The 26,586-nt window shown below is 39.9% G+C and overlaps 1 protein-coding gene across 9 annotated transcripts in view; it reads left to right on the top strand.

Moving 5' to 3' along the window:
• BACH2 (BTB domain and CNC homolog 2) overlaps nucleotides 1–26,586 on the top strand; it is a 367,956-nt gene that overhangs the window by 185,916 nt on the left and 155,454 nt on the right. For 5 of the 9 annotated variants that reach the window (XM_017958111.3, XM_017958115.3, XM_017958112.3 and 2 more), the window contains 2 exons: nucleotides 7,423–7,523; nucleotides 22,568–22,716. In XM_017958111.3, coding sequence (XP_017813600.1) covers nucleotides 7,423–7,523; nucleotides 22,568–22,716 — 250 coding nt within the window. The remainder of the gene's footprint in view (nucleotides 1–7,422; nucleotides 7,524–22,567; nucleotides 22,717–26,586) is intronic. The other 4 variants (XM_017958118.3, XM_017958116.3, XM_021936804.2 and 1 more) reach the window with 1 other exon arrangement.

Here is a 26,586-nt window from a genome sequence, read left to right as displayed (position 1 = left end):
CTCAGCAAATACTAATTAATCACCTGATGTGTTCCAAGTATTGTCCTAGATGGTAACAATATGGCATAACACAAGATACAAGATTCCTACCCTTGTGGAAACTCACTTTCTGTTTTAGGAATGCAGACAACAAACTAGCTGTCAAATTAGTGAACAGTATCCTTCCAGAGAACGCTGAGTGCAATCAGGGTAATAAAGGGAGCTATGTAATCCAGAGGAGGGCAGTGTATAGGAAGATGTGTATGGGCAGGTTGGGTAATGCCTAACACAGGAGATGAGACCTAAATGAGGAGAACCCTACCTCCTAAAACCTGGGGGAGGATCCTTCCAGGCTGGAGCACACAGGATAGGTTTAAAGAGATCCACAGGTCAAGTGACTGGAGAAGGGGAAAGAAAAGGAGTACAGGCATGAATGAGGAAATTGAGGCAGCCAGGGCCTTGCAGGCTTGGGCCTGCACCTCAGATGCTGTTCTGTGAGCAATGGGACATCTAAAGTTTGAGTTTTAAGCAGAAGAGCGATGTGATCTGACATACATTTTTAAAAGTGTATCTGGCTGCTCTGTGGAGAAGGGCTTCTACAGAGGCAAAAGTAAAATCAGAGAGACCATCAAGAAGGCTTTTTTGCAAGCCCAAGAGAGAGATGGTGATGGTCTGGATAGAAGATGGCAAGCTAGTGCCACAATTTTCAAAGTGTGGTCTGTGGGTTCCTGGAGGCCCGCAAGATCTTATTGGGAAATGCAAGGTTAAAACTATTTTCGCAGTAATAGTAAGATGCTCTTTGTCTTTTTCACAGTATTGACATGTGCACTGCCAGTGCAATGTAATGGTGGGGAAAACTACTGGCACCTCAGCATGAAATAAGATAGTGGTACCAAACTGCTAGTTTTTCACCAGCACATACTTACAATAGAACAGAACGCCAGTTTCACTTCAGAATATCCTGTATGAAGCAGCAACAATTACTGTTTTTATTAAATCTCAACTTTTGAGTGATATCTTTTTAATATTCTGTGTGACAAAATGGGAAGCACACATAAGCCCTTCCACCGTATACCAGAGTATACTGGTTATCTCCAGGAAAAACCCGTGTGCAGTTTGAGTCACAAGCTGAACTGGCTGCTTTTTTCGTGGAATGCCAATATGACTTAAAAGAACAACTAACAGACAAACTCTAGTTACTCCAATTTGGGTATTTGTTTGACAGATCTTTTATCAAAAATGAATGAAGTGCCCTGATACTTCAAGAAAAACAACTGACAGTATTTGTTGCCAATGACAAAATTTGAGCTTGAAACAAAAATTAGGATTTTGGAAAACACATAGCTGCCACTGTAAAGCTTGGTAACTTCCCAATATATGAAGGACTTTTTCTGATGAGATTGATGGTGACGTTAATGAATGTGGAGAATTTGGTATTGGATCACGAAATGTGAAACATTCAAAAGATCTCAAAGATCTCCGAACTTAGTGAACAGGTATTTCCAATTGACCAAATGTGTAATGTTATAAAATTATGCACAGGTGAAAAATCCATTCAAAATGCAAGATAGACAAATAGATTTTAATATTAACAAAATAAGAAAAGTTTTTATTGACAGATTTTCAGGTACCACATTTCAGACTCTACATTTTAAAAACTACCACTTGTTGATTTCTGGTGTAGAATCAGAGAATAGCCACAGTTATCAAAAGATGATGAAAATACTTCACCCATTTCCAACGATGTATCTGTGTGAGGCTAGGTTTTCTTCATATCCTTCCATCAAAACACCATAGAGCAACATATTGAAGGCAGTACCAGATATGAGAATCCAGCAGTCCTCTATTAAGCCAGATATTAGATTTGCAAAAATGTAAAAGTATTACTTCTCTCACTTATGTTTTGTAAAATGTATTAATTTTCATAACATATGTGATTTGTGTTAATATACAATGATTTTATTGTTTTTCAAATACAGTGAATTCTATTTTTTTAAGTTTTGTTTTTATTTCTAATATGGCACATATCAATAGATATAACCCACATAATCAAGACCTCTTTGGGGATTTTATTAATTGTTAAGAGTGTAAAGGAGTCCTCAGACCAACATGTCTAAACACTGAGCTAATGAAAGTGGTTAATTTCGAGATGTATTATGGAGGCAGGGCAGATGGAAGTCTACATATTCTCTTTTATTCATCTTCAGATATTTGTCCCAAGCAGTTGTGATGAAAAAGACTGGAAAGAAGTAGGTTTGGAGGGAGGATGGAAGCAAGAATTCTTTTTTGGCCATGTTATACTTGAGATGCATGTTGAATATACAAGTTCAGGTGCTGAGTAGGAAATTGGATATGGAAATTCAGGAAGAGGTCAGGGGCAACATATAATAAATTTGAGAGACTTCAGCATATAGGTGACAAAACCACAGGCCTGGGAGTGAGTATAGTTAGAGGAAAGAGAAAAGTCCAAGGATGGAGCTCCAAGACATGCCAGCATTTAGATGGGGAGCAGAGGAGGAGGAGCAGGGGAGAACCCCTGGGAGGGAGCCACAGGTGAAGCTGATGAGAAGCCAGGACAGTGTGGTGCCCCTGAAGCCACAGGAAGAAGTGGTTTCATGGAGGAAGTTGACGACTGAGTCAAGTGATAGTGAGAAGTCTTGTAAGATGAGAATAGAGAGTTGAGCATGGACTTGGCAAGACGGGGATCATCACTAACCTTGATAAAAACAGTTTCTCTGGAGTGACAAAAAATCTACAACAGGTTAAGGAATGAAAGAGAAACGAGGAAATAATGGCAGCAAGTAAAGACAACTATTTTGAGGGTCTTCCTTCAGAACAGGGGCAGAGAAAGGGACTGGTTCTGGAGGAAGCTATCCCGTCAAGAAGGGATTTAAGATATGCCAAGGGAAATGGTCCATGAGAGAGAAATTGATGTCCCAGGGACAGCGAAGGTAAATTCAGGAACAGATTCCCTAGTGAGAGAGAGGGGATGGGGATCCAGAGCTCAAGAATAGTGATTGATTCCTGAGGCGGGGAAAGAGCAAACAGAAAGCCCAAGAATGGGGCAGGTCATCCCTCTGTCCTCAATAAAAAGGTTAACTGGGGAACAACTAAAATTGAAGAAAGTTACAAAAGCTGTAAGACAAGAAGGGCGTAGATTCTGTATTTGGGTGGTTGGTTGCTTTTCGCTAGCTTAAGTCTAGAGTAATGATAGACATTCTCCACTGCCCCAGCCATTTGGCCGCTTATGAGTTGGCCTCCTCTGTCTGATCTCAGGCTGTTTCCAAAGCTGGGAAGGAAGAAGGGAAGAATTAGACAAAAAGTGCTTTGTGATTTCTTTGGTAGTTCACTTTCAGTAAGAAGCCATGGAAGTGTAATGCAGCGTCCACTCATCTCTAACTAGATTTTTCTTGACCTTTCCTTATTATGTCAATTGGGGGAGGAGATGGCTCTGGAGTTGAAATGTCTCCGTTCTCCTTTGGAGACAATAGGGATTGACAGCTTGAACAGGTAAGCTTAGTCAGGGCTATATTTCATCCCAAGCACATGCTGTCCACCTTCCCATAAGGATATATTAAATATTATTATTACTATTGATAATTAATACCAGTCATTCCCTTGAGATCTCAGGTTAGTGATACATAACTAAGTCTGCGTCATTTCAAGACATCTCCCAGGTGAGGGGGTGGTTTAAGAAACAAAAGGAAGTGAACTGTGTCTGGTTTCATTATGAGGCTGGGACTTGTATCAGTCCTCACGCCCCATGGGCAGGACTCAGCGGAGAGCAGAAATCCTGAAATCTGTTTCATCGTTTAACATCCTCTTGTCTTATATAGTTCTCAGTAGGAGAAATAAATAGATGTGGTAAATATTTATTCAGAGTTTCCTCTTGGAATTTACCAAGCAGGATTTGACACAGCATACACACTGAGCCAATTCCTAAAGGGTATTGTTTACTGAGTTAGTTTTCACCCCGACTGCCCACTGCTTTGTAAGCCTTGTACAGTTCCATGATAAAAAGAAATTCCCTCGAGCACAGTTCTCTTTCATGTGCTCCTTTGCCACTGAGTGAATAGACAGAAGAAAGAAGGAGGAAACAAGGGGCGAGACCCAAGTGAGTTGACATTTAATAATAGGAATAAGTGCCAAGACCTACAGTTGTATCCCACACCCCCACAAAAAAAAAAAAAAAAAAAATCACAAATAGAGAATGTGGGAAATAAAACACAATAGCAATATGTGAAAAATCCTTGGGGGTTTCATTTCTGTAAGCTCAATCCTAGCCAGTGATGTGATGTAGCTGCCCAAAACATTAATGAAATCGTGGTCTGCATTGTAGGACTAAGAAGGTGAAAGATAGTTCTATGTACTCATCACTAGTAAAATTGTGCTTTATTTGAGATCACATTTGATAGATATATTGGCAAATGTATTATTGGCTATAACATGGGGTGGGGTTTTTTTTGTTTGTTTGTTTTGTTTTGTTTTGAGACAGAGTCTCGCTCTGTCGCCAGGCTGGAATGTAGTGGCACGATCTCAGCTCACTGCAACCTCTGCTTCCTGGGTTCAAGCGATTCTCCTGCCTCAGCCTCCCAAGTAGCTGGGACTACAGGCACACACCACCACACCCAATTAATTTTTGTATTTTTAGCAGAGACGGGGTTTCACCATGTTGGCCAGGATGGTCTCGATCTCTTGACCTCGTGATCCACCTGCCTCGGCCTCCCAAAGTGCTGGGATTATGGGAGTGAGCCACCACGCCCAGCCTATAATGTGGTTTTAAATTGAAATTATGATTTTTAAATTTAGAATTTAAATATTTTTAAAGGCCAATGGCCCAAGACAGTGATAGAGAACCTGAAACCATGTCAAATAACATTTGAAGGAACTAGAAACAACTATCCAGAGACAAGACTTGGGGAAAGAGGAGGCAGAGCCACTGCTTACTCCCTACCATGTATGTAGGTGTTACCGTTCCTCTGGTTGCCCTGTAGGGCAAAACCAGTGTTTTTAGGTTACAAGGAGTCAGATTTGCCTGTAATGATGTATGCAATGATCTGGTACATATAATTCTCCAAAACTGACTTGGCAGTACCTTTCTTCTCATTGGAAGTATTTAATCAGTGCCGCCCACTTGATGGTCAAGACTTTGACACATTGAACTAGCTGATCCCCAAAATGCCTGTCACCTCATAATAGCACAGTCATGCATTACTTAACAATAGGATGCATTCTGAGAAGTACGTCATTAGGCAGTTTCATCATTGTGCAAACATCATAGAGTGTACTTAATGCACACCTAGATGGTATGGCCTACTGCACACCTAGGCTGTATGGTATAGCCTACTGCTCCTAGGCCACAAACCTGTACAGCATGTTAGTCTACCAAATACTGTAAGCACTTGTAACACAGTGGGAGGTATTTGTGTATCTAAACATAGAAATGGTACAGTAAAAAATGGTGTTAGAATCTTATGGGACCACCATCATATATGCAGTCTGTTATCAACTGAAATGTCATTTTTCAGCACATGACTTTATTTACTTCACGGAAAGTGTAGGTTTGCTTTTCATTAACCATCTACTTAATTAAAATAATGAGCTATGAAGGTCAAGTAAAAAGGGGTGGCCACTTCTCCAGAGCTACTTTCGGTACCTGAGGATAATTTTATGGAATAAGTATCTTTGAAGTGTTCTAGCTTTTTTGAAACTTTAGCTTTAAAAAATGAAAAGGCCCTTTCCTAGCAGTCCTTGTCTCAAAGAGAAAAAGAAAAATATATTGAATGCAGACTGAGGTCAGCAAGCCCCTCTGCCCTGTTTCCTTCTTCCCTCTTCTGAAGCTCAGTTGCTTGAGAAAGGAGCTTTGGAGAGAACAGGAAACAAAGTTGATGCAAGAGTCGCACTAAGTCTAAGAGAAACTGTTGGTGCAATCTGTAGTTGTATTGTGGGATAAGTCTTAAATAATTACTTTGAAGCTTGGAGCCCCAAATTTTTTAATTTAAGGTCTAAAAATTCAGTCTTTTAAAGCAGATTTTGATGACTAAAACCAGGAAAATGGCCCCATCCTTCACTTTTCTTCTTGTTCAGTTGGTTAGCAGTAGAATTACCACCCCCATAAACAGATAAAAGGACTGAAAAACAGGAAGCAACATCAAATAGTTTTAAATTACTTTGGGAAACTCCTGAAAGTGGGTGTAATATGTGTGGGCCTTTAAAAATGAATCATATTTATGCATTTGATGTACAGCTATTTAATTATTTTTTACAGTTCAGCCTAACGTTCATTGGTATTTTTATTTTCCTGTCTATGTTTTGGTCCTTATTTGCCATGTATAACTGCTGCTGGTATGTGTCCCACTGGTACACTGAGTTGTTCAACCAGCTGCTGATAAACGCATTACAAAGTATGTATGGAATAAAGAAACCACAAGAGATGAAAGTATTAGGTAATTTTTTTTTTTTTAATTGAAGTTTGCTTAGTTGGCCCATAGCAAGACCCTGATGTATTTGGCCACAGCCAAACAGAGAAATATTTGGCTAAGCTGTCTTCAGCACAGTGTTCCCAAAACAAGTGAAGGAAACGTTTGTTGTGTGAGCACCTTGATACTCTGGAAATGCCTTGCAGCCACCTCCACTTTATCATCCAGAGGGTCGGTGTCTGCAACATGGGGTGTGTGTAATGCACAACTGCACATCTGCAATCTGAAGGCTTCCCAGCCCTGATCCACATGGCTCTGGACAGGTCTGGCTCTAATATTTGTAGGGCTCCAGACAAAGGCACAATTGAAGCTCATATGCCATACACTTAAATATTAAAATTTATGATTCAGACTAACAAACTGGTTGTATAAAATACGTTCTGTCCTTCTGCCTTGATGTAATGACCTTTCAGAAGGCCAGGTTTAAATTGAGAATTATCACTCTCCTTAGAGTTCCAAATGGGAACATGGTGGTATGGGGGAAACCAGCATACACCTACCCGCTTCCTTCTTTCCTGCTCCTTCTCCTCCCACTCCCCCAGACCCCCATCCTGCAGGGGCCTTGAAACATGCACATGGACACACCAGCCCAAATGGGGCCTTGAAACATGCACATGGACACACCAGCCCAAATGTCCAAGATACATGCACATCTCTGTAAATAGCTGCCCTTGGCCATTCTCTCACCCTTCAGGTGGTGTAGCTCACCAAAGGGAGGAAGGACCGAGGGAAAGAGCATCCCCTGACCCTGGGAGCTCACTTGGGGCCCCTTGGGTGGGAAATTCTGAAACAGTTTAAGGGAGAGATCATAAGACAGGTGGGGGACGATGCCTCCCTGGCCTAACTGAAGGAGAACAGAGTCCTTCCTTGCCTAGGTCTAGGGGCTGTGCTGCCTGTGGGCATTTAAATAAAATCTGCAGCATCTCCTATTTTGTCATGACAGCAGTTCTTTCTCTTCACACAGAGACCGCTCCTGCCTCAGCTCCAAGGGCCAGAGCGAGTTGGCACACCCTCCAAGAGGAGCACCTCGCTTCTGGGAACAGCAGGAGCAGCCTCATTGTTGAGGTTTCAGTAAAGTATTTTGCCTGAAGTTCTCTTACTGGTTCAGCCTCTCCTTCAAGCTTTGTTTCTGTTCCCTCTGAACACCCCACCTCTTCACACACACCTAGATCTCTAACTTGAGACCTGGAGAAAGAAACTGCTCTTTTGGGGGATGCATCACTCAGCAGTCACGTTTGCCCTCTCCAGAATCAGTGATCTCAATAAAATTGTGAAGGATTGGAACATCTTTTTGAAAATGATATCAGGGGACCCTTGATACCTGCGGATTTTATTTGGTGCTGATTAAGGGTCAGTATGTCCCTGTGATGCATGTGGCCCCCTCTTTGCCACTTTGTCAGTCACTGACCAGGCCAGTTCACCTCTCTACACTTCATTGTCTGCATCTACAAAAAGTGAACAATAATTCATGCGTGTTTCTATTTCAAATGGATGTTTTCAGAACAAATTTTTAAATACATATACGAAGAGCAATCAAAATATCCAATCAGTCCCCTTTCCAGTAGAACTTCATTTAACTCTCCAAGAGCTTTTGTATATTACCAAGAAATAGGATTCAGACTTCCCTAAGTTGACAGAAAAGCACGAAATCTGTTTCTAACAGATGTTCCCCATGATCCCCCAAACGTAAACATGTTTTCAAGACGATGGTGAGACAACCTGTTTACACAAGGAAGTACTTTAAAAAGCAAACAAAAAAGCATCACCCAGAGCAGTCATTGTGATCAAAGTGCCGTCAATTATTAGGGTGTAAAGGGAACTGATGACTCAACTTAGCACCACCGCGGTCTCCAGATTTCAGTTTCGTAACAGAGTTTCTTTTCAGGAATATTCTTCATATACACACAAATCCGATTTTCTTTCTAAAATGTTTCTCGATTTTTGTCAAACCGAAATACCAGGATCTCTTCAAAAGATGACTCCGATAACCAGATGATGCTGAGATGAGCATCACACAGACACACTTCCCCATGGAGAGCAAGGTTGCTACTCGCTGGGATCTTGGTGCCTGGGAGGAGGGACAAGGTCTTCCACACAGAAGCTCCTGGCTCTCTCTGCTCTTACACCTCCCCAATTAGTCAGATGCAGCATAGAAACTCTCAGACTGTGTGGTGGTAGAAAATAACTTTCTAAATCAATCAAAGTGTGATATTTTGATCCTTTCACATGCCTGGGTATTCTGGGCAAATGCATGCTCAAATCAGTGACTCATGGATCAAGATGCAAAGTAGGTCTCTGAATGCTGGCTAGAAATCAGTTTTTAAACCTGAAGCAAAATATAGTCTGGTAAAATATATATATATATAGTGTGTATTGTGTCAAATTTAGCAGTTTTTGTGAAAATAACTACCACTGCCCCTCAAAGTATTGTATATTGGGAGTTGGCCCTGAGTTAGAAAGAAGAAGTAGGTTAGCAGAAGTGTCTACATAAAAGCCCATAAGAAGTCTTAACTGATTATTATTATTTGAAATGGAGTTTCGCTCTTGTTGCCCAGGCTGGAGTGCAATGAAATGATCTCGGCTCACTGCAGCCTCCGCCTCCTGGGTTCATGTGCTTCTCCTGCCTCATCCTCCCGAGTAGCTGGGATTACAGGCACACACCATCATGCCCAGCTAATTGTTTGTATTTTTAGTAGAGATGGGGTTTCACCATGTTGGCCAGGCTGGTCTTGAACTCCTGACCTCAGGTGATTCGATGGCCTCGGCCTCCCAAAGTGCTGGGATTACAGGCGTAAGCCACCATGCCCCGCCCAGGAAGGCACTTTTTGAAAGTTTCATTCAAAACTCCTTTAGAGTGTGGTTTCCCATTAAAACAAACCCTTTAGATTCCCTTCGAGAATGGTGAGGCCAGACCCTGTGGCATCTTCACTGAATGATACCCCTTTAAACAGACTTTAGGGATAGGCTGGAAACCTGACCTCTTTTTATAATACCACTTCTATGGAAAATAGATTCATGTCTCACCATGTATCCTGGAGTCCCAGGAACTTTTCAGATCATTATATGGGCTGTCAGTGGCAGTAGGAATGCCACCAAGACTATAACCCAAAAGCAGGATCATTACCCAATGCCACAAGAAGGGGACAAAAAATAGTATGAGCTCTTTATATTTATAGTAAAGTTTAAGTCATGGGTTTATGTGCCAGGAACTTCCTGTGATTCAAAATACTTAAAAATACTTGACTGCAATTCATTAAAAGAAAAAATAAACTACACACAATAAAAGCCTATTAGAATGAATAATAAACAAGATCATCAATTTTGCAGGATGAAAGTTCAGTCTACAAAAATCAATTTCTGTACACTAGCAAGAAAAATGAAATTACAAAAACAATTCCATTTACAAAGCGTCAAAAATAATTAAATGTTCAGGAATAAATTTAAGAAATAGAAGTGCAAGACTTGAACATTGAAAACTACAGAATGCTATAGGAAGAAATTAAGGAAACATAAATAAATGGAAAGACATCCAATGTTCATAGATCAGAAGACTTGTTAAGATGGCAAAACTATCCAAACCTATATAGTCAACATAATCCCTATCAAAGTTGCAGCACTTTTGCAGAAATTGACAGGCTGATTTTAAAATTCATATGGAAATGCAAGGAACCCAGAATAGCTAAAACAATCTTGCAAAAGAGGAACAAAATTGAAGGACTCACACTTCCTTTTTTCAAAACATCCTATGAGACAGTGTAGTCTTCAATACAGTACATGTATACTCTAAGTTTTCAACAGGGGTTCCATAACAATTTGATGAGGAAAGAATAGTCTTTTCATCATATAGTGCCAGGACAACTGGATATTTACACACACAAGAATGAACTTGCACTTATACCTTACACCGTATACAAAAATTAACTCAAAATGGATCAGAAAAATAAATATAAGCAAAAAGTCTAAAACTCTTAGAAGAAAATATAGGGATACATTTTTGTGACCTTGCATTAGGCAGTGGATTCTTAGATATAATACCACAAGTACAAAAGACGAAAGAAAAATTAGATAAATGGGACTTCATAAAATTATAAACTTCATGCTTAAAGGAAACCATTAAGAAAGTGAAAAGATGGTCCACAGATGGGAGAAAATACTTACAAATCATGTATCTGACAAAGGATTTGTATCCAGAGTATATAAAGAATTCTTACAGCTCAGTGCTCAAAAGATAACCCAGTCAAGTAATGGACAATTAAAATATGCATTTCTCAGAAAAAGATATACAAATGGCCAATAAGTGAATGAAAAGATGTTCAGCATCATTAGTCATTAGGGAAGTGCAATCAAAATTATGAGTTACCACTTTACCCCCACTAGGGTGGTTAAAGTCTAAAAGACAGTGATAAGTGTTGGTGAGGATGTGGAGAAATTGGAACCCTTATACATTGCTGGTGGAATTGTCCTGCTACAGTCATTTTGGAAAACAGTTTAGCAGTTCCTCAAAATGTTAAATACAGAGTTACCATTTGTCCCAGTGTATTAGTTAGGGTTCTTCAGAGAATACAACCAGTAGAGGGGTTGTGTGTGTGTGTGTATGTGTGTGTGTGTGTAGAGAGAGAGAGGAAGGGGACAGATTTATTTTAAAGAATTGGCTTACATGATTGAGGAGACTGGCAAGTTCAAAGTTTGCAAGGTAGGCCAGCAGGCTGTAGAGCCAGAGAAGAGTTGATGTTGCAGTTTGAGTTCAAAGGGAGTCTGCTGTCAGTATTCCTTCTTCTCGGGAGAGGTCAGTCTTTTTTCTTAAGGTCTTCAACTGATTGGATGAGGCCCACCTCATGGAGAGTAATCTGCTTTATTCAAAGACTACTGATGTAAATGTTAATCTTATCTAAAAAACACCTTTGTAACAACATCCAAACATGTTTGACCACATGTCTTGGTATGGTGGCCTAGTCAAATTAACACATAAAATTAACCATCCCTCCCAGCAATTTCACTTCCAGGTATATATCCAAGTAAATTGAAAACGTGTCCAAATATGTCTAACCGTACAAAAATGTTCTTGGCAGCATTATTCATAATAGCTAAAATGTGGAAACAGTCCAAGTATCCATCAGCTGATAAATGGATATACAGAATGTGGTATATGAATACAATTGATTATTATGCAGCCATAAAAAGGAATGAAGTATTGACATTTGCTACATCAAGGGTGAACCCTGAAAATATGGTAAAGTGAAAGAAGCCAGACACAAAAGGCCTCATAATATATGATTCCATTTATACAAAATGTGTAGAATAGCAAAATCCATAGAAACAGAAAGTAGATTGGTGGTTGCCAAGGGTTGAAGGGGAAAGGAAATGAAGAGTAACTGCTATGGGTATAGGGTTTCTTTTTTGGATGATGGAAATGTTCTGATATTAGGTAGTGGTGATGGTCGCACAGCTCTGTGAATATACTAAAAAACATTGAATTGTATACTTTAAAGGTATGAATTGTATGATATGCTAATTATATCTCAATAAACCTGTTAAAAAATGCCTAAGGCTCGAAACATAAGTGGTCCTGGCCACCTAATAGAAAGCAGCAGGAGTTGCTTGTAAAATATAAAATGTATGCTGAATCCCATATGTGAAGAGTTAGAAGGGAATGAAATGATCATCACCATTTACTAGATACCTTCTGTGTTTCAGAAGCTATGAACATATCAGCTCTCTTAGTCTTCCTTAAGAAACAAAAACAAAACATAGCCAGTTTTAAGGACACACACCTGTAGTCCCAGCCACTTAGGAGGCTGAGGCCGGAGGATCGCTTGAGCCCAGGAGTTCGAAGATGCAGTGAGCTATGATCACGCCACTGTACTCCAGCCTGGGTGACAGAGCAAGACCCTGTCTAAAAAAAAATAAAAGTATAAGTTGGCTTTATCTTCCTTATTTGTTCGCATCAGGAAATTGAGCCTTTGTTCAAATTGCTTGGCCAAAGTCAGCTACTATGTTGGGATTAGACCTGGGTCTCTCTGACTTTAGGCTTTTTCCTAACTCACTGCCCCACACTGCTCCTGGAGGAGAAACCCTGTCCCGAAGTGAACAGAGAGTTTCAGGACCTGCTACTTAGAGAGGTGGGCAAAGTCTTCCCAAGAACAAAGGTATGAAGGCTGAAGTATGCTTTTGGAGAAAAAACAAAGGACTTAAATGCAAACGGGAAGCTGTTGCTTTTATGATTAAAAAAAAAAAAAAAAGTTTAATTTTTAAAACAAAAGTGCCACAAGGACCAACAAGGAAAGTGACGGGAAGACAGAAGGGACCACAGGATCCAAGATGGCAAATTGCAAAGCAAAACCTAACCCTGGGATAGAGCAAGCATGTCATGGACCAGTAAGAGAAATGAATGTTCCCAGAGTAGCCGCTGAATTGGGGAGAGGCCCAGCTGTGTTGACAGTCAGTTGGACCAGAAGCCACGTAGCGATGTTCCTGAAGCTGAAACAAGTCGTTTCTCATCCAGAGACAAAAGTGGCACCAGAAGAAGTTACCCTGGATGCTCCATGGATAAGGATCCAGTGCAAGGGCTTGTGGACAAAGTAAAGTCTTAGAGTTCTTTTACAGGAGATTTTAACCTGAGGTTTATGGATTCTTAGGGGACCTACATCGTCTTCAAAGAGTCCTGAACTCTTGCTGTCATGTGGAAATGTTTTGTGTCTGTGCCTCTTCTGGAGAGAGAGTCTTCAGGTTTTTAAAGAATCTATGTCAGGAGGAAGATATTTAAAAGTTATTTAAATGTTTCTCTTAAAGCGCTAGGCTAATTTTCTGGCTGTGTGATAGATTGTGTTAAATGGTCTGGCACTCCTAATTTTTGGAATAAAAATGAATTCTTAGTGAATGATCTCACCGCCTGCAGTGCTGTCTGATTCTGTCCTGGCATTTGATAGAACTTGTTAGGGGATTAGGTAAGACAGGATGTTGGTACATTTGAGGTCATTAAACCAAGAAGGGAAGGGGGAGCGAAGAAATCCTGCTAAATATATTGTGGAGCTGAACTAAATGCTGAATAGCTAAGGGACATTCTTTGTGCTCTGTGCCAAGACTTTAAAACCCTGTTTAGAAACAGACTAGAATGATGGAGACAGCTCCATCTAGATGCAGTGCATTGGTAAATGCCTGTCTTTCTAAGAAATACTATTTTACTTGTCCTTTTATGGAGGAGGCGTGGAAGGCTGTGATGTACTGGGTTGTATAACATTTTTGTAAGCGGATACAACTAGTATAGAACCTAGAGAAACAATAAAAGCCGACTTTTCACGTGGTGTCTCACAGTTCCCGTTTCATGACTAGGAAAATAATGAATATGTCACAGAGAACCTAATTCATATGAAAGGTTTTTGTCAGCTGAAATGCATGCCCAAAAGTTTATCTTCTACCTGTCTTTTCTTTCTACTTCTTTTTTGTTTCCTTCACTCTCATTTTGGATGTATAGTTTTAGAAAATACTCACTTTAAAAATGATTGGATGGATACTGGTGAAGGTTGTACAACAAAACAAATGTACTTGGTGCCACTGAACTATATACTTAAAACTGATTAAAGTGGTAAATTTTACGTTTTGGATATTTTACTATAATTTTCTAAAAGTATATCGGCTAATACAGAAGGAAAACCCACTTACCCTTTGAGGCAAGAATTCCAAGTATCTTTATGTGGTAAATGCCAAGCCTTTCCCACACGTGATGTGAATATGTAAGTCGTAGGGCAAAGTGTATATGGGATGGAAGTGCTTATTTAAGCATTGCATGGTCCTCACTCTGCCACTCACTGGGTCTGGGACCTGGGACCCTGTATTCCGAAGCAGATGTTAAGCCCTCAACAAATGCTGCCTTCTTCCTCCTCAGCCCATTACTCACACACTGGTTCAACAGTATAGTGAGACAGTGGGACTCAGTGATCTCCAAGGTCCCTTTCAGCTCTGCTGGTCCATAGTTTAAATTCACTATTTAAAAAAAAGAAATCTGCAGAACACTGAAAATTCTCATGGACAGATGTAGTCCACGGGCTTCCCATGTGGACACACAGCAGCTTCTGTTGCTTTTGACTTTCTCTCTCCTCTGCTCCACATTGTTTCCCTTCCCCAGCCTGCCAAGAGTCATCCATGAGCTTAGACATGGAAAGAGAGGGCAGACAACAGAAAGAAGTGAGGTGGCTCAGGACAGAAGGCTGGGAAAGAGCCTGGCACTGGCTGTTGGACTGGGTTAGGGATGCAGCAAGCCTGGAGTCGGCCCTGACAGTGCCACATGGTTATGGTTATGGTGGAACCCAAGGCCATGGCCCCAGATTCTCTGAAAGGTGTGTGACCACAGGAGGAGTAAGCATGATTGATTTTTATACAAGGTGAATGGTGGAATGTAGAGATTCGATCCAGGGACAGAAACTGAGCTCATCATGTGAGGAAGAGCCACTGTTGGGGAAGAAGAGGCTATGTCAGGAAGTGCAGCAGGAGAGGAGGGCCGAGGGCAGATGTATGCTCAGTCTCCAGGCAGGGTTTGAGCTGGGAGCGGATGAACTCTGGCCTAGGACTCCAGGGCCAGCAACAGCAGGCAGATCCCCAGGGCAGTGTGTCTCCTCTGGTCCCTCTGTGTGTACCTGTCACTGCACTGTGCAAACACTTGGTCTTCATTCATGTATTGGTGTATCCATTCATTCAAGTTTGTGCCAGCCACTTTTCCAAGTGTCAGGTATCAGTGGAGAGCAAGTGAAGCTAGTTTCCTGCCACTGTGGGTCTTACGTGGACCGAGAGAGAAGATAGGTAATTATACAGTAAATAAACATGTGGATTTTGATTATCCCTTGATGGAAACAAGCAGGACAATGCCTATCTGTTTGGGAGAGGGCAGAGCGCATTAAGGACAGTGTCTCTGCCGGTGACATATTTGAACTAGACCTAGTGAAGGAGAAGTAACCAGCATGGCTAAGGGTTGTGGGAGGGAATTCTAGGCAGAGAGAGAAGCAGGTGGCAAGACCAGGCAGGGGCTTTACATAGTCAAGGGACAGAAACGACACTGAAGTGTAACAAGAAATTATGCTTTATGAACTATAACCATTTTAGCACTAATAAGCTAATCAACTCTTTATACAAATAGTTAAATTGTTGTGGTAGCTGCAGGCTTGTCAGTTTACTTCCATGTGTTACTGGTAGCACATGGGAAAGTGGTCATGTTTCCTTCGCAGGAGAAGGATGTAGTCTCCCCACATTATGGAGGGAAGGCAGTGTTGTACAGGGAAGGAGGTAGCCTTGACAGGGCGGCTTGGATTCAGATTGCATGTTGTCCCATCTCCAGCAGTGTGACCTTAAGCAAAGCACTTTGCCTCTCTGAACCAGGGTTCTCTCATGAACCAGATAGGCTAATAATACCTGTAAAATTTCTAGCACAGTTCCAAGCAAATAGGTATTTTCAGATGATGGTGGTGGTGGAGATGATGATGATGATGATGGTGATGATGTATCAATACAGTCTAGTACTCCAATTTTTATGTATAAAATCTGCAGAAATCTAAGAATTATTTCAAATTATGTACTTTCAACACATTTCTTTCACACTTTTTCTTTTTTCTGGCTTGTTAGTGGCAAGTACTTCTGCTTGCACCATCCTTTTATGGTGTAAGTGAAAATCTGATAACCTCTTTGCTGTATTTGGGAACTTAAACACCTTGAATGTCAAATAAGTGAATTTTCTAGCTTTGGTTCTTCAACTAGAGTCCCAGAACCTGAAATGTTGAAGTGGAAACTTTCAGAGCTGTTTAATCTCAATTAATTTTCTCCATCCTGTCTGAAATAACTGCATCTCCCTCCCCACTTCTTTCTCTGTTGCAGCAAAAAGCACATTTTCTTTCATCACCTTTCCATGCCAGTAGAATAAAATACAAAAGCCACAAGATCTATGGTTCAAAGGGGTTCTGCCTTATACAGGTGTCTGTTTAAATTCTGTTTGAAAGATAAGAGTTTAAAAAAAAAAAACTTCATCTCTGAATTTCCAGAAAATTAACATCAATTGACCTCTTTCTTTTTGAACCCCTTCAGCCATAAAATGGCGCGTGACTACTCCATTTAGTGTTTCTGAATATAAATAAGGATTTCAGGGCCACTCTCTAGATGTTTGTTACCAAAACTGTCATCAGATTTTGAGTAATATTTTTATATAGCCTGGAACCAGCTGAACATTTGAGATTTGACCTTTTTAAAAAGGAGATAATGGTCTCTAAATGCAATTTGGATTTTTAGAACTAAGTTTTGAAGTGTCATTTTGTTTTCTGACCATTGTATTAAATTGTCTTTCTACTCAATCCAGAGGGGAAAAAAGTAAGTTTTTGTGTGTGTGTTTGTGTGTGTGTGTGTGTGTGTGTGTGTGTATAGATGTGGAAGAATCACTTATTAGCACTAAAAATCAAAAGTCTGACTTAGGGCAGGGGAACCGGAAGTGGCGTTGTGAAGCTCGAAAGATTGGCTGACTGGTGTCATTCTCATTGACATGCTGAACATGATCCCATTGGGATGCTGAGCAAAATCAGGTTGTTTTATTTGGTAAGTTTTTCACCTCAAGTGATAATCTTAATACAGTGGAGGGAATTGGCTTAAAAATTCTGTATCCCAACATGCAGTGTCCTGTCCTTGAAGGTTAGGCAAACCTGGATTCAGGTTCAAACAAGAGTGTAAACCAGTTCCGAATATCGTGTTTTATGTTTTTTGTATCACTCCAGATTCCAATTAAGGTAGGAAGAGGTGATTAGGATAGGAGAGAATTGACAACAGGAGGACATTGAGAGCAACATTGGAAATCAGATCATTAAACCACTTTTGTGTTTCTTAGAAATTATTTTGTTGGTATTAGATTTGTAATGTAAATAAAAATACTTTCACCTGTAGTTTCCTAGGGACAGGCAAATGGGGTTTTCCTCATCAAATCCCATTAAAGCCACTAAGAAAATCCTAGCTAAGAGTTGAGTTGGGATAAAGAATTCAGTCAGCCTTACTTATACAAAAAGTACCTTCTAGAAAACCTGATCATTTCACAGCTAATCAGAATGAACGTTCCCTTGCCCACCGTTTGCAGCTGGAGACCCACTTGTACTTTTGTATGGCTGTTGCTGTAATTGAATACCATTGACTTTTCTTAGCTTAAGAATGCGGTTCCTCTGACTTTTCTTTTTAAGTTTAAGATTATGCAAGAGGTAATTACCTACAGATAATTTCCCATATCTGGGATATGTTACTTTACTTGTAAGCGAATGAATAATAACCATTCAGATACCTCTTTTTAAACTTTCCCCCAACTTCTTTAACAGTAAATACGAAGAAATGAAAAAGCAGTGCTTTCATGCTTAGTGTAGCATTACCATATCTCATCACCCACCTTTTCCTAAGAGCAGTCTGGTGAGCCACTTCAAGATTTTGTGAGGTCTTTGGAAATCAATCTAGCGGCAAAATGCCACAAGGCAGGAAGTGTCCATGGTACTCTTATTCACCATGGTTTTGAGACACCTAAACATTGCCCAGCACATAGGAGAAGGGCAGTGAATCCCTGCTGAAGGACTATATTGGGTATTGTCTTGTGGGTTTCTGGGGTTTGAAATAGATCCAAGAAAACTAATATGTGAAGCCACCTAGGGCTGCACTATCCAATCAGGTAACCACTAATGATATGTGGCTATTTAAATTCAGTTGATCTAAATGGATTGAAGTTAAAAATTCAGTTCCTCATTCTCACTAGGTACTTTTCAAGTGCTCAGTATCCTCATGTGGCTGCCATATTGGACAGCAGAGATATTGAATATTTCCATCATTACAGAAAGTTGTGTTAGACAATGCTAGCAGAATAGCAGTAGTAGAGGCCTAAATTAGTGTCTTTTTAAAGCAAAATTCCCATGTGACCCTAATGTGCACTCATAATGCCAAAAAGAGCCCCTCTTACACATCTCCCCTCCACACTGTAGGAACTTAGCCAAGCAAGGTGGTTGGCCCTCCGTGGTGGCCGTCTCTTTGAGACTGATAGACAAACAACAGTAAAACTGTTAGCAAGACTGACAGCTGGTATATACTTATTTGGCTATACCAGTTGTTAATGTTATAAAATACTTGTACCAGTTAATAAAGACCTGCTAGCTTAAGTTTCTTTGGTATTTCCTTCCAATGCCCAAGAGGCCCTGGCCATTCCTTTAGGATTTCACCAACCTCCCCTCAGTCCAGCAAAAATGAGTTAGTTAATGTCTAGCTCATCTCTGGGAGTTGGGGGCTGCTCAAGGACTCTGTGCCAGCACTGCAGGCCTCAGACTGATAGATGCTACCTTTAACCTCATGGTTCCTTGGCCTCCAGGAGGGATTACTTCCTAAGGCACTCCCATCACTACCATGGCCATGTCCTACATCACAGATCCATTGGCTTCCAGAAGACCTTAAAGTCATTTCATCCAACCTCCTCATTTTACTGAAGAAATCAAGATCCAGAGAGTCAGACAGCTAGTTTATAGCCAATTTAGAAATAAAACAGATCTTCTAACTTAGCACTTTTTTTTGTTACATCTTCTTGTGTTCTTTTCCTGAACTATGAAATGGCGATTAATATCTTTATGCCTCACAGAGTTGTTTAGTTAAAAAAAAAGATACCTAATATTTTATGTATGTCTTATAATCTGCAAAAAAAAAAAAAAAACACTCTGTATACATTCTCATGTGATCCCCACAAGAACCTGCGAGAGATAGTAGGCTCCGAGGCAGTGAGTGGGGTGCCCAGCATAACAAAGCTACTGTGAGTGGGAAAGTCTGTATCTCTGTGGCTTGGAAAACTATAAACTCTTTTGTAAATGTAAGCTAATATACCATGTGGCAATACTTGCTTTTAGCTTGCGGTGTTTTGCAGTTCAGGATTTAGTGACATTGAAAGTAATAACTTTGTTCAAGTGCAAATGATGCAATGTGTGTATATATATATACATATGTATTTTTTTACTTTGACAGTGTGCCAATTGCACAGACTTTGGTTCAGCATTGAAACAGAAGTGGGTTGCTTTGAATATATTTTTAAAATGAGAGAATCCAAATTTGTAATTAGCTTTACAATGATAGTTGTACAGTTTGAGTATCAAGGAGCATCCGGTAATCGTTTGTGTTATTAATGGTGGTTTGTTTTTTGTATTTCCCCTGAAGCAGTTAGGCCCTTTGGAAAAAGCAAAATATACTCTTTGAGGGGTTATTTCTTCTATTCCCATTTTATTTTTCACACCCTGTAGCTCTGGTCTGCTTAAAAACGTAGTCATATACCTGAATGTGGCAAAGAAAAATCATTTATTAGCTATTCTACCTGCTTTGACACCTAATTATCAGGAAAATGATGCTTACATTATGAAGTAAAGCCACAGTGAAGGAAATGGTCCACTTCTCTTTGGTCTTTTGATCATTTTGATAGAAACAGTCCTTATTTTTACATAAGATTGTTGGGAATGATCAATTTAACTCACTCCCAAAATAAGATTGAAATTTTTGCACCCCCTCTCCTCAAACCATAACCATCTTATAGTATTAGTGGGTGCAGAAATTGAGTTTATACATCAGTTAAAGAGTGAGGTTATTTCATTTAATATAACAAACCACTTCAATTTGCTTTTATTAGCATATGAAAATTGTGGCATTCTCTACACCAATTATCCTGTAAGGTTAAATATACATAAAGGGGAAAGAGAAAGAAAGATTATTAGGAAAAGCTATAAATCTAAAATAACCTGGTGCTGTAAGACCTGCTTTAGCATTCCTAATTCGTAGCCACATTTGGGAAGAATGTGTTTGTATGTTTCTTTTTTCAAGTGTGTATTTTATCTGTGTCTTCATGTATTTCTCCATGTATAACCTGTTTTGTGTTATATAACACTCTCACCTCATCCTTCTCTATTGTGCTCAAAGAGCTGTAGCCTTCCCCATGTCAATATAGGACTTTCAAAGGGCTTACTATTGTCTAGAATTTTCTTAGACTTTCTCTGCTTCGTTTAGATGCTATAGATGGTACTGACCAAAAAGTGGAAAGATCAAGCTTGTGATTTATAGCTAGACTTGGAGTCAACATAGTAATGAGACACTAGGCTTGAATAGATCTTTGAAATTCTGAAGCTCAAATTCCTACAAACTTATTGGGGCATAAGGAGGACCAATGAGTGAGCACATACTTTCAAACTTGCCAGCCACCAGTTTTGATACCAATGCACTTGGCGTTAAATGAGATAATGCATACAAGGACCTGGCATTGGAGTGGACACACTGTAATCATGCGTAAGGGTTAGCCATTATTATTAGCTATTCTGATTTGATTTTGTCTTCGCATCTTTTTCTGCTTTCTGATGCCATGCTGAGGAACAGCAGAATGTCCAAGAAATAGGAAAACACCAGAAGGAAGGGAAATACAAGGCCTCACTACTCTAGAAGCTGAATTATCAACCCACAAATAAGCAGTTGTTTTTCTTCTCATGATGTTATGTGAATTATTTCTGAATTCTCTCACATGCTTTTCCATGTGAAGACTCGATGGACAAGTCACAGCTCCCCCACTGTCCACGTCTAACTCAGTCTGGCTTAATGAGGGTCATTTGATGGTAAAGTTAAATTAACTCCATTTCTCTCTTGTTATGTGAAAAACAGCAAGCTGTTCACTATCTTCTGTGTTAGGAAAACATAAATAAAATCTCTTACATTTGGTCATGATTGATTAGAATTTTGTTAAGTTGCGTGAGGAGCAAGTGTATTTTTTGTCTATGATAAGGTTCGTAATTAACCAGGCATTTATGCTGCTGGAAAAAAATATAAATTGGTGCAACCTTTCTAGAAAATCAAGACTCTCAATGTTTATGCCCTTTCATGCAATAATTCCTTTTCTAGGAACCTGCGTAAGAAAATGTTCAGAAGTTTAGACAATCGGATATTCAGAAACGTCCCCTAAAGTGTTATTTACAATAACAAAGAAAAAAAAATCTGCAATTCCAAAAATGAGGGAAATAAATACATAAGATATATTTCTATGGGATATAATACACATGAACTTTAAAAAACATGTTTTTGAATAATTTTAATAACTTGGGGAAATACTCATATTGATATAACTCACATTTTATTTCAGAATTGAATGAAAAAGTAGAAACAATACTCTGAGTATGTGCATGTATCTGAAAAGAATACTGGTCCACAATCCCTTATCTCTAATTCCAAATCCAAAAGTTTTCAGAAATCAAAAGGGGTTGTGTTTTGTTTTATTTTTAGTAACTTCTTTGGTAGGAAAACCTGGCCTGAACTAATGTGAGGCTCTGTTTTACCCCCACTTAATAAGAATATGCATCTATTTTTGTGCAGAAATATTTAATGTTTAATATTATAGGGTGCTGCTCCATACTCTCACAAGATAATAATGTAATAAATGGTAGCTGCACTGTAATACTCTCTAAAATCCAAAAAATTCTGAATTCTGAAACATATCTGGCCCCAAGAGTTTCGGTAAAGGAGTTTTGGACTCATACAACAAAACATCATTAGTGATTTATCGGTGTCAAGGTTACCATTGATCTTTATTTTTTTTCTTTATTTTTCTGTATGTTTCAAATGTTCTACAATAAGTTCTACGAAACACATTTGAGGCATCAGGGAATCATCTCATTTCAGTCAGAATTCTTAAATTAATCATTTGCTTCCTGAATATCTTGTATTTACAATGGCCACATGTGTCTTTTAAACCAAGATGTTCTGATTTGCTGATAGAAAACGTGAGATGAAATAGAGATGATAACTTACTGGACACGGAGCTATCTCCTAGGCTGCATTTGGATTCAGGAGAGCCCCTCGTGAGGGCTGCTCGCCTAAAGGAGATACCTCAAGGAATAGGGCTTCTACCAGACAGAGCCCAGGCATTTATACCACGGGCTGTGGTGTCATATTCTGTTCATGAGGATTGGTCAAGAGGCCCACAGCCAGAGGCGCAGACAGTTGTGTGAGATCATAACAAGCAGAATGGAGTATGGCGAGATAGCAGGAGGGAGGGGGAAACATTCACATGCATACTTTCATCTGCTAATGAACAACTTTTCCTACCCAATTAGGTGGACACTCACTGACCTGTCAAAAGGTTGCCCCACAAAACTTTGGGGTCCATGTCTGAATGGATTGCCGGAGCCTTCTCATCTCTCCCTTCGCCCAGTTCCCTGCATCCTAAGACTCGAAGCCAGCACAGGACCTGGAAAAATTACATGTAAGTTTTGACCAGGTTTATATTCCTTAACTAAACAATAATAAATATTTTCTTAGGTGATAGTAACAAACAGCCCAAGCACACATGAATTCCTTTTTTTTTTTTTTTTTTTTTAAAAAAAAAAAAACAAAGGAACTGGAGAGTTATCATTGAGCAAAGGAGCAAAGGTTGGAATCTGTATATTGGTGGTTCCTTAACTCAGTGGCTCTTAAATTTCAGCTTGAACCAGAATCACCTGGAGGGCTTGTTGAAGTACAGCTTGCTGGGCCTCATGCCCAGATTTCTGATTCAGTAGCTCTGGTACAGGCTAGGAATTTGCTTTTCTAACAAGATTCCAAGTGAGGCTGATGCAGCTGGTCCAGGGACCCCAATTTGAGAATCACTGTTTTAACTCATGTGCTTGAAAGGATAAAAAAGATAGAAAACTGTATATACTTGAGTGATAAATAGCATTAAATTAAGAAATTTAATGCTTTGCTTAATACACTGTGTCTCAGAAAAGAGTTTTTTTTTTTTTTTTTTTTGAGGCCGAGTCTCGCTCTGTCACCCAGGCTGGAGTGCAGTGGCCGGATCTCAGCTCACTGCAAGCTCCGCCTCCCGGGTTCCCGCCATTCTCCTGCCTCAGCCTCCCGAGTAGCTGGGACTACAGGCGCCCGCCACCTCGCCCGGCTAGTTTTTTTGTATTTTTTAGTAGAGACGGGGTTTCATTGTGTTAGCCAGGATGGTCTCGATCTCCTGACCTCGTGATCCGCCCGTCTCGGCCTCCCAAAGTGCTGGGATTACAGGCTTGAGCCACCGCGCCCGGCCCAGAAAAGAGTTTTAAGGTTCACTTAGCACCTTCACATTTGGAAGTCCAGCCCAGCAGATGCCATTATTCTGTGCCAGCTTTACCCCAGAGTTGCTAGTACCAGCCATTCTTTGTCCCTAGTTTTCAACAAGTGTGACTAATAGTACTGTTATTAGGCTAAAACAACAGCTACAGTCCTTTTGCAGGTGTGCTCATCATGCTTTTAGACATACTCAAAAATCTTTTTTCCCCTGAGTTGGGAAATACATTGTTCCCTTTCAGAGTGAGTCATCATAGCATTATCCCTCCCCTCACACACTTAAATGTGATTTGATTTACAAAACACATGTGGGACAGAAAGACAAACATCACATGTTCTCACTCATGGGATCTAAAAATCAAATTTGAACTCCTGGACATAGAGGGTAGAAGGATAGCTACCGTAAGCCAGGAAGGGTAGTGGGGGTTGGGGGCAGGGCGTGGAGGCAGGATGGTTAATAGGTACAAAAAAAAAAAGAAAGAATGAATATGACCTACTATTTGACAGTATAGTAGAGTGACTATAGTCAATAATAACTCACATTTTGTAATAAGGAGTATAAGTGGATTGTTTGTAACTCAAAGGATAAATGCTTGAGGGGATGATTACCCCATTCTCCATGATGTGCTCATTTTATATTGCATGCCTGTGTCAAAACATCTCATGTACCTCACAAATATACACACCTACTGTATACCCACAAAAGTTAAAAATTTAAAAAAAAAAACACCTGGGAAGGGAAGCACAGCTCCAGTGAATAACCCAAGCCAGGAAGTCCAGGTGTGTGAGATTTTAAGTTCTCAAGACTGAAAACCTTTGTGAATCATCATGTTGTGGTGTTAGCTTTCAAATAGGCCCATTGCCTAACTGCTGAGGACAAGAACAATTTATTCCATGTTAATAGAAAACAGTGGAAAAGTTTGACTAAACAAATGCACATTTGGACACATGTAAGCATACATACAAATGTACATGTGTACCTGTGAATAGATATATGCATTGTATATTTCTTAGCTTTGACTGTAGGAGTTTTAAACAGCATTTTTTCTTTTGTTTCACTGAGTCGATGTGAGTATAAAAATAGTATGAATCATACTGTCCAGGAAACATTTGAGAAATTTCTGGGCATTTTAAACCTGTGGATAAGCACTGTGGTTTATAACATTTTACTTGGATATGGTAGATGTTATCATTCAAAGTAGCACTTAGGATTTTCAGTTCTCTTATTATAACTCTGGAGTTGAGAATAATCACTGTTAATAAAGCAGTTGCCAAGCAAATATGTAATGAAAGAACATATGTATTGCCTCAACATTAATAGAGTCAAAAATCCTGGATATAGACTTAAATGTACAGTAGGTGTATGTTAAAATGTTTAAAATAAAACCCACAATATCAGAAAAATAAGACAAAAACCAGTAAGTGTTAAAAGTGATCTATAATGGAATTAACCCAGAGATGCCTTCTGGGGGCTGTCCAAAGGGTAACAGGGCTGGGATTAGGGCTGACAGAGTTGTGAGTGATGTAATTATTATTACTCCACCCTCAAAAATACACCATCTCCAACAAGCACTAGTCATTCTGCCCTGCATTCCTGAAAGGAAGGTTATCAGTTTATGAGGCATCTTCACCATAACGTGAAAGAAGCAGGTCGGGTCAAATGCCCCTTAGTGCCCTCTCCTGCTCTGCCACTCTGCAGATCTCCACGTTTGCACATCCAGTGTTCCTGTGGGATGACCTTTGCTGTCAGTCAGTTTCCTGTCTACAGGTCAGGAAGGAAAGAAGTTGTTGTGACTCCTTAGGTGAATCCTGGCTTCAGGCTCCTGCTGGATCTGGCAGGACCTGCCTGGATCACTCCCCATAGCTTTGGACATAGCGTTCAATCACCGAGTGAGTATAAAACTGAATCTTGTGGGGCAGAGGGCGACAGGGGGCATGTGGGAAACTTCTGTACTTTCTGCTCAGTTTTACTGTGAACCTAAAACTGCTCTTTAAGATAAAGCTTATGAATTTAAAAAATTAAATACTAAACAGTATGGCAATTCCTCAAAAAAAATTAAACAAGATTACCAAGTGATCCAGCAATTCCACTTCTGGGTATATTCCAAAAGAAGTGAAACTAGGGATTTGAGCAGATAGATGTGTGTACACCCGTATTCATAGCAGCATTATTCACAGTAGCCAGAGGTGGATACAACCCAGGTGTCCATCAACAGAAAATCGATAAACAAAATGTGGTATATATTAATACATACAATGGAATATTATTTAGCCTTTAAAAAGATGAAATTCTGACACACGCTAACCACGTGGAGGAACCTTGAAGATGCCAAGTGAAATAATCCAGACACAAAAAAGCAAATATTAAATATCCCGTTTATATGAGGTACCTAGAACTGTCAGATTTACAGAGTCCGAAAGTAGAATGGTGGTTGCCAGGGGATGGGAGGATGGAAAAATTGAAAGTTGTTGTTCAATGGATATTAAGTATCAGTTTGGGAAGATTGGAGAGTTCTGGAGATGAATGAAAATTATAGTTGCACAGCAATGTGAATGTATTTAATGCCACTGAAATGCACACTTAAAAATGGGTAAAATGGTAAATTTTATGTTGTATATATTTTACCATAATTTTTAAAGCTTTCCTTCTAAGAATGCTGCGCAGAATCACTAGCTAGTGCTTGATAGGGATGCTGCAGTTCGTGAGGGTGCAGGAAGAACCAATCATTATGTCTCTCACACCTCCCTCATCCCTGTTACCCTTTGGGCAGCCCTTAGAAGACAACAAAGGTAAGGGATCCACTGAATGGTATATACTTCAGTCCCAGGAATGAGTTTCCTATCAGAGTAAAGACACAGTTGTCAGAAGCCATCAAGGGAATTTGCCTTAAACAACTGTGGTCTCTACTAAAATGCCATTTACACATCTAGAAGACCTGCTTCACTGGGGCGAAGGAAAGCGTAAGCCACCCATGCTTCAGCAGTGGGGCTGCTCCATTTCCTCCAGATGGGTGTTTGTAAACCAGTCCATGCACAGAGCACT

The sequence above is a fragment of the Papio anubis genome, chromosome 6, assembly GCF_008728515.1.
Source record: "Papio anubis isolate 15944 chromosome 6, Panubis1.0, whole genome shotgun sequence".
Taxonomy (NCBI): Eukaryota; Metazoa; Chordata; class Mammalia; order Primates; family Cercopithecidae; genus Papio; species Papio anubis.
Note: the sequence above shows the minus strand (reverse complement) of the source record. Positions and strands in the feature narration are given on the sequence as shown.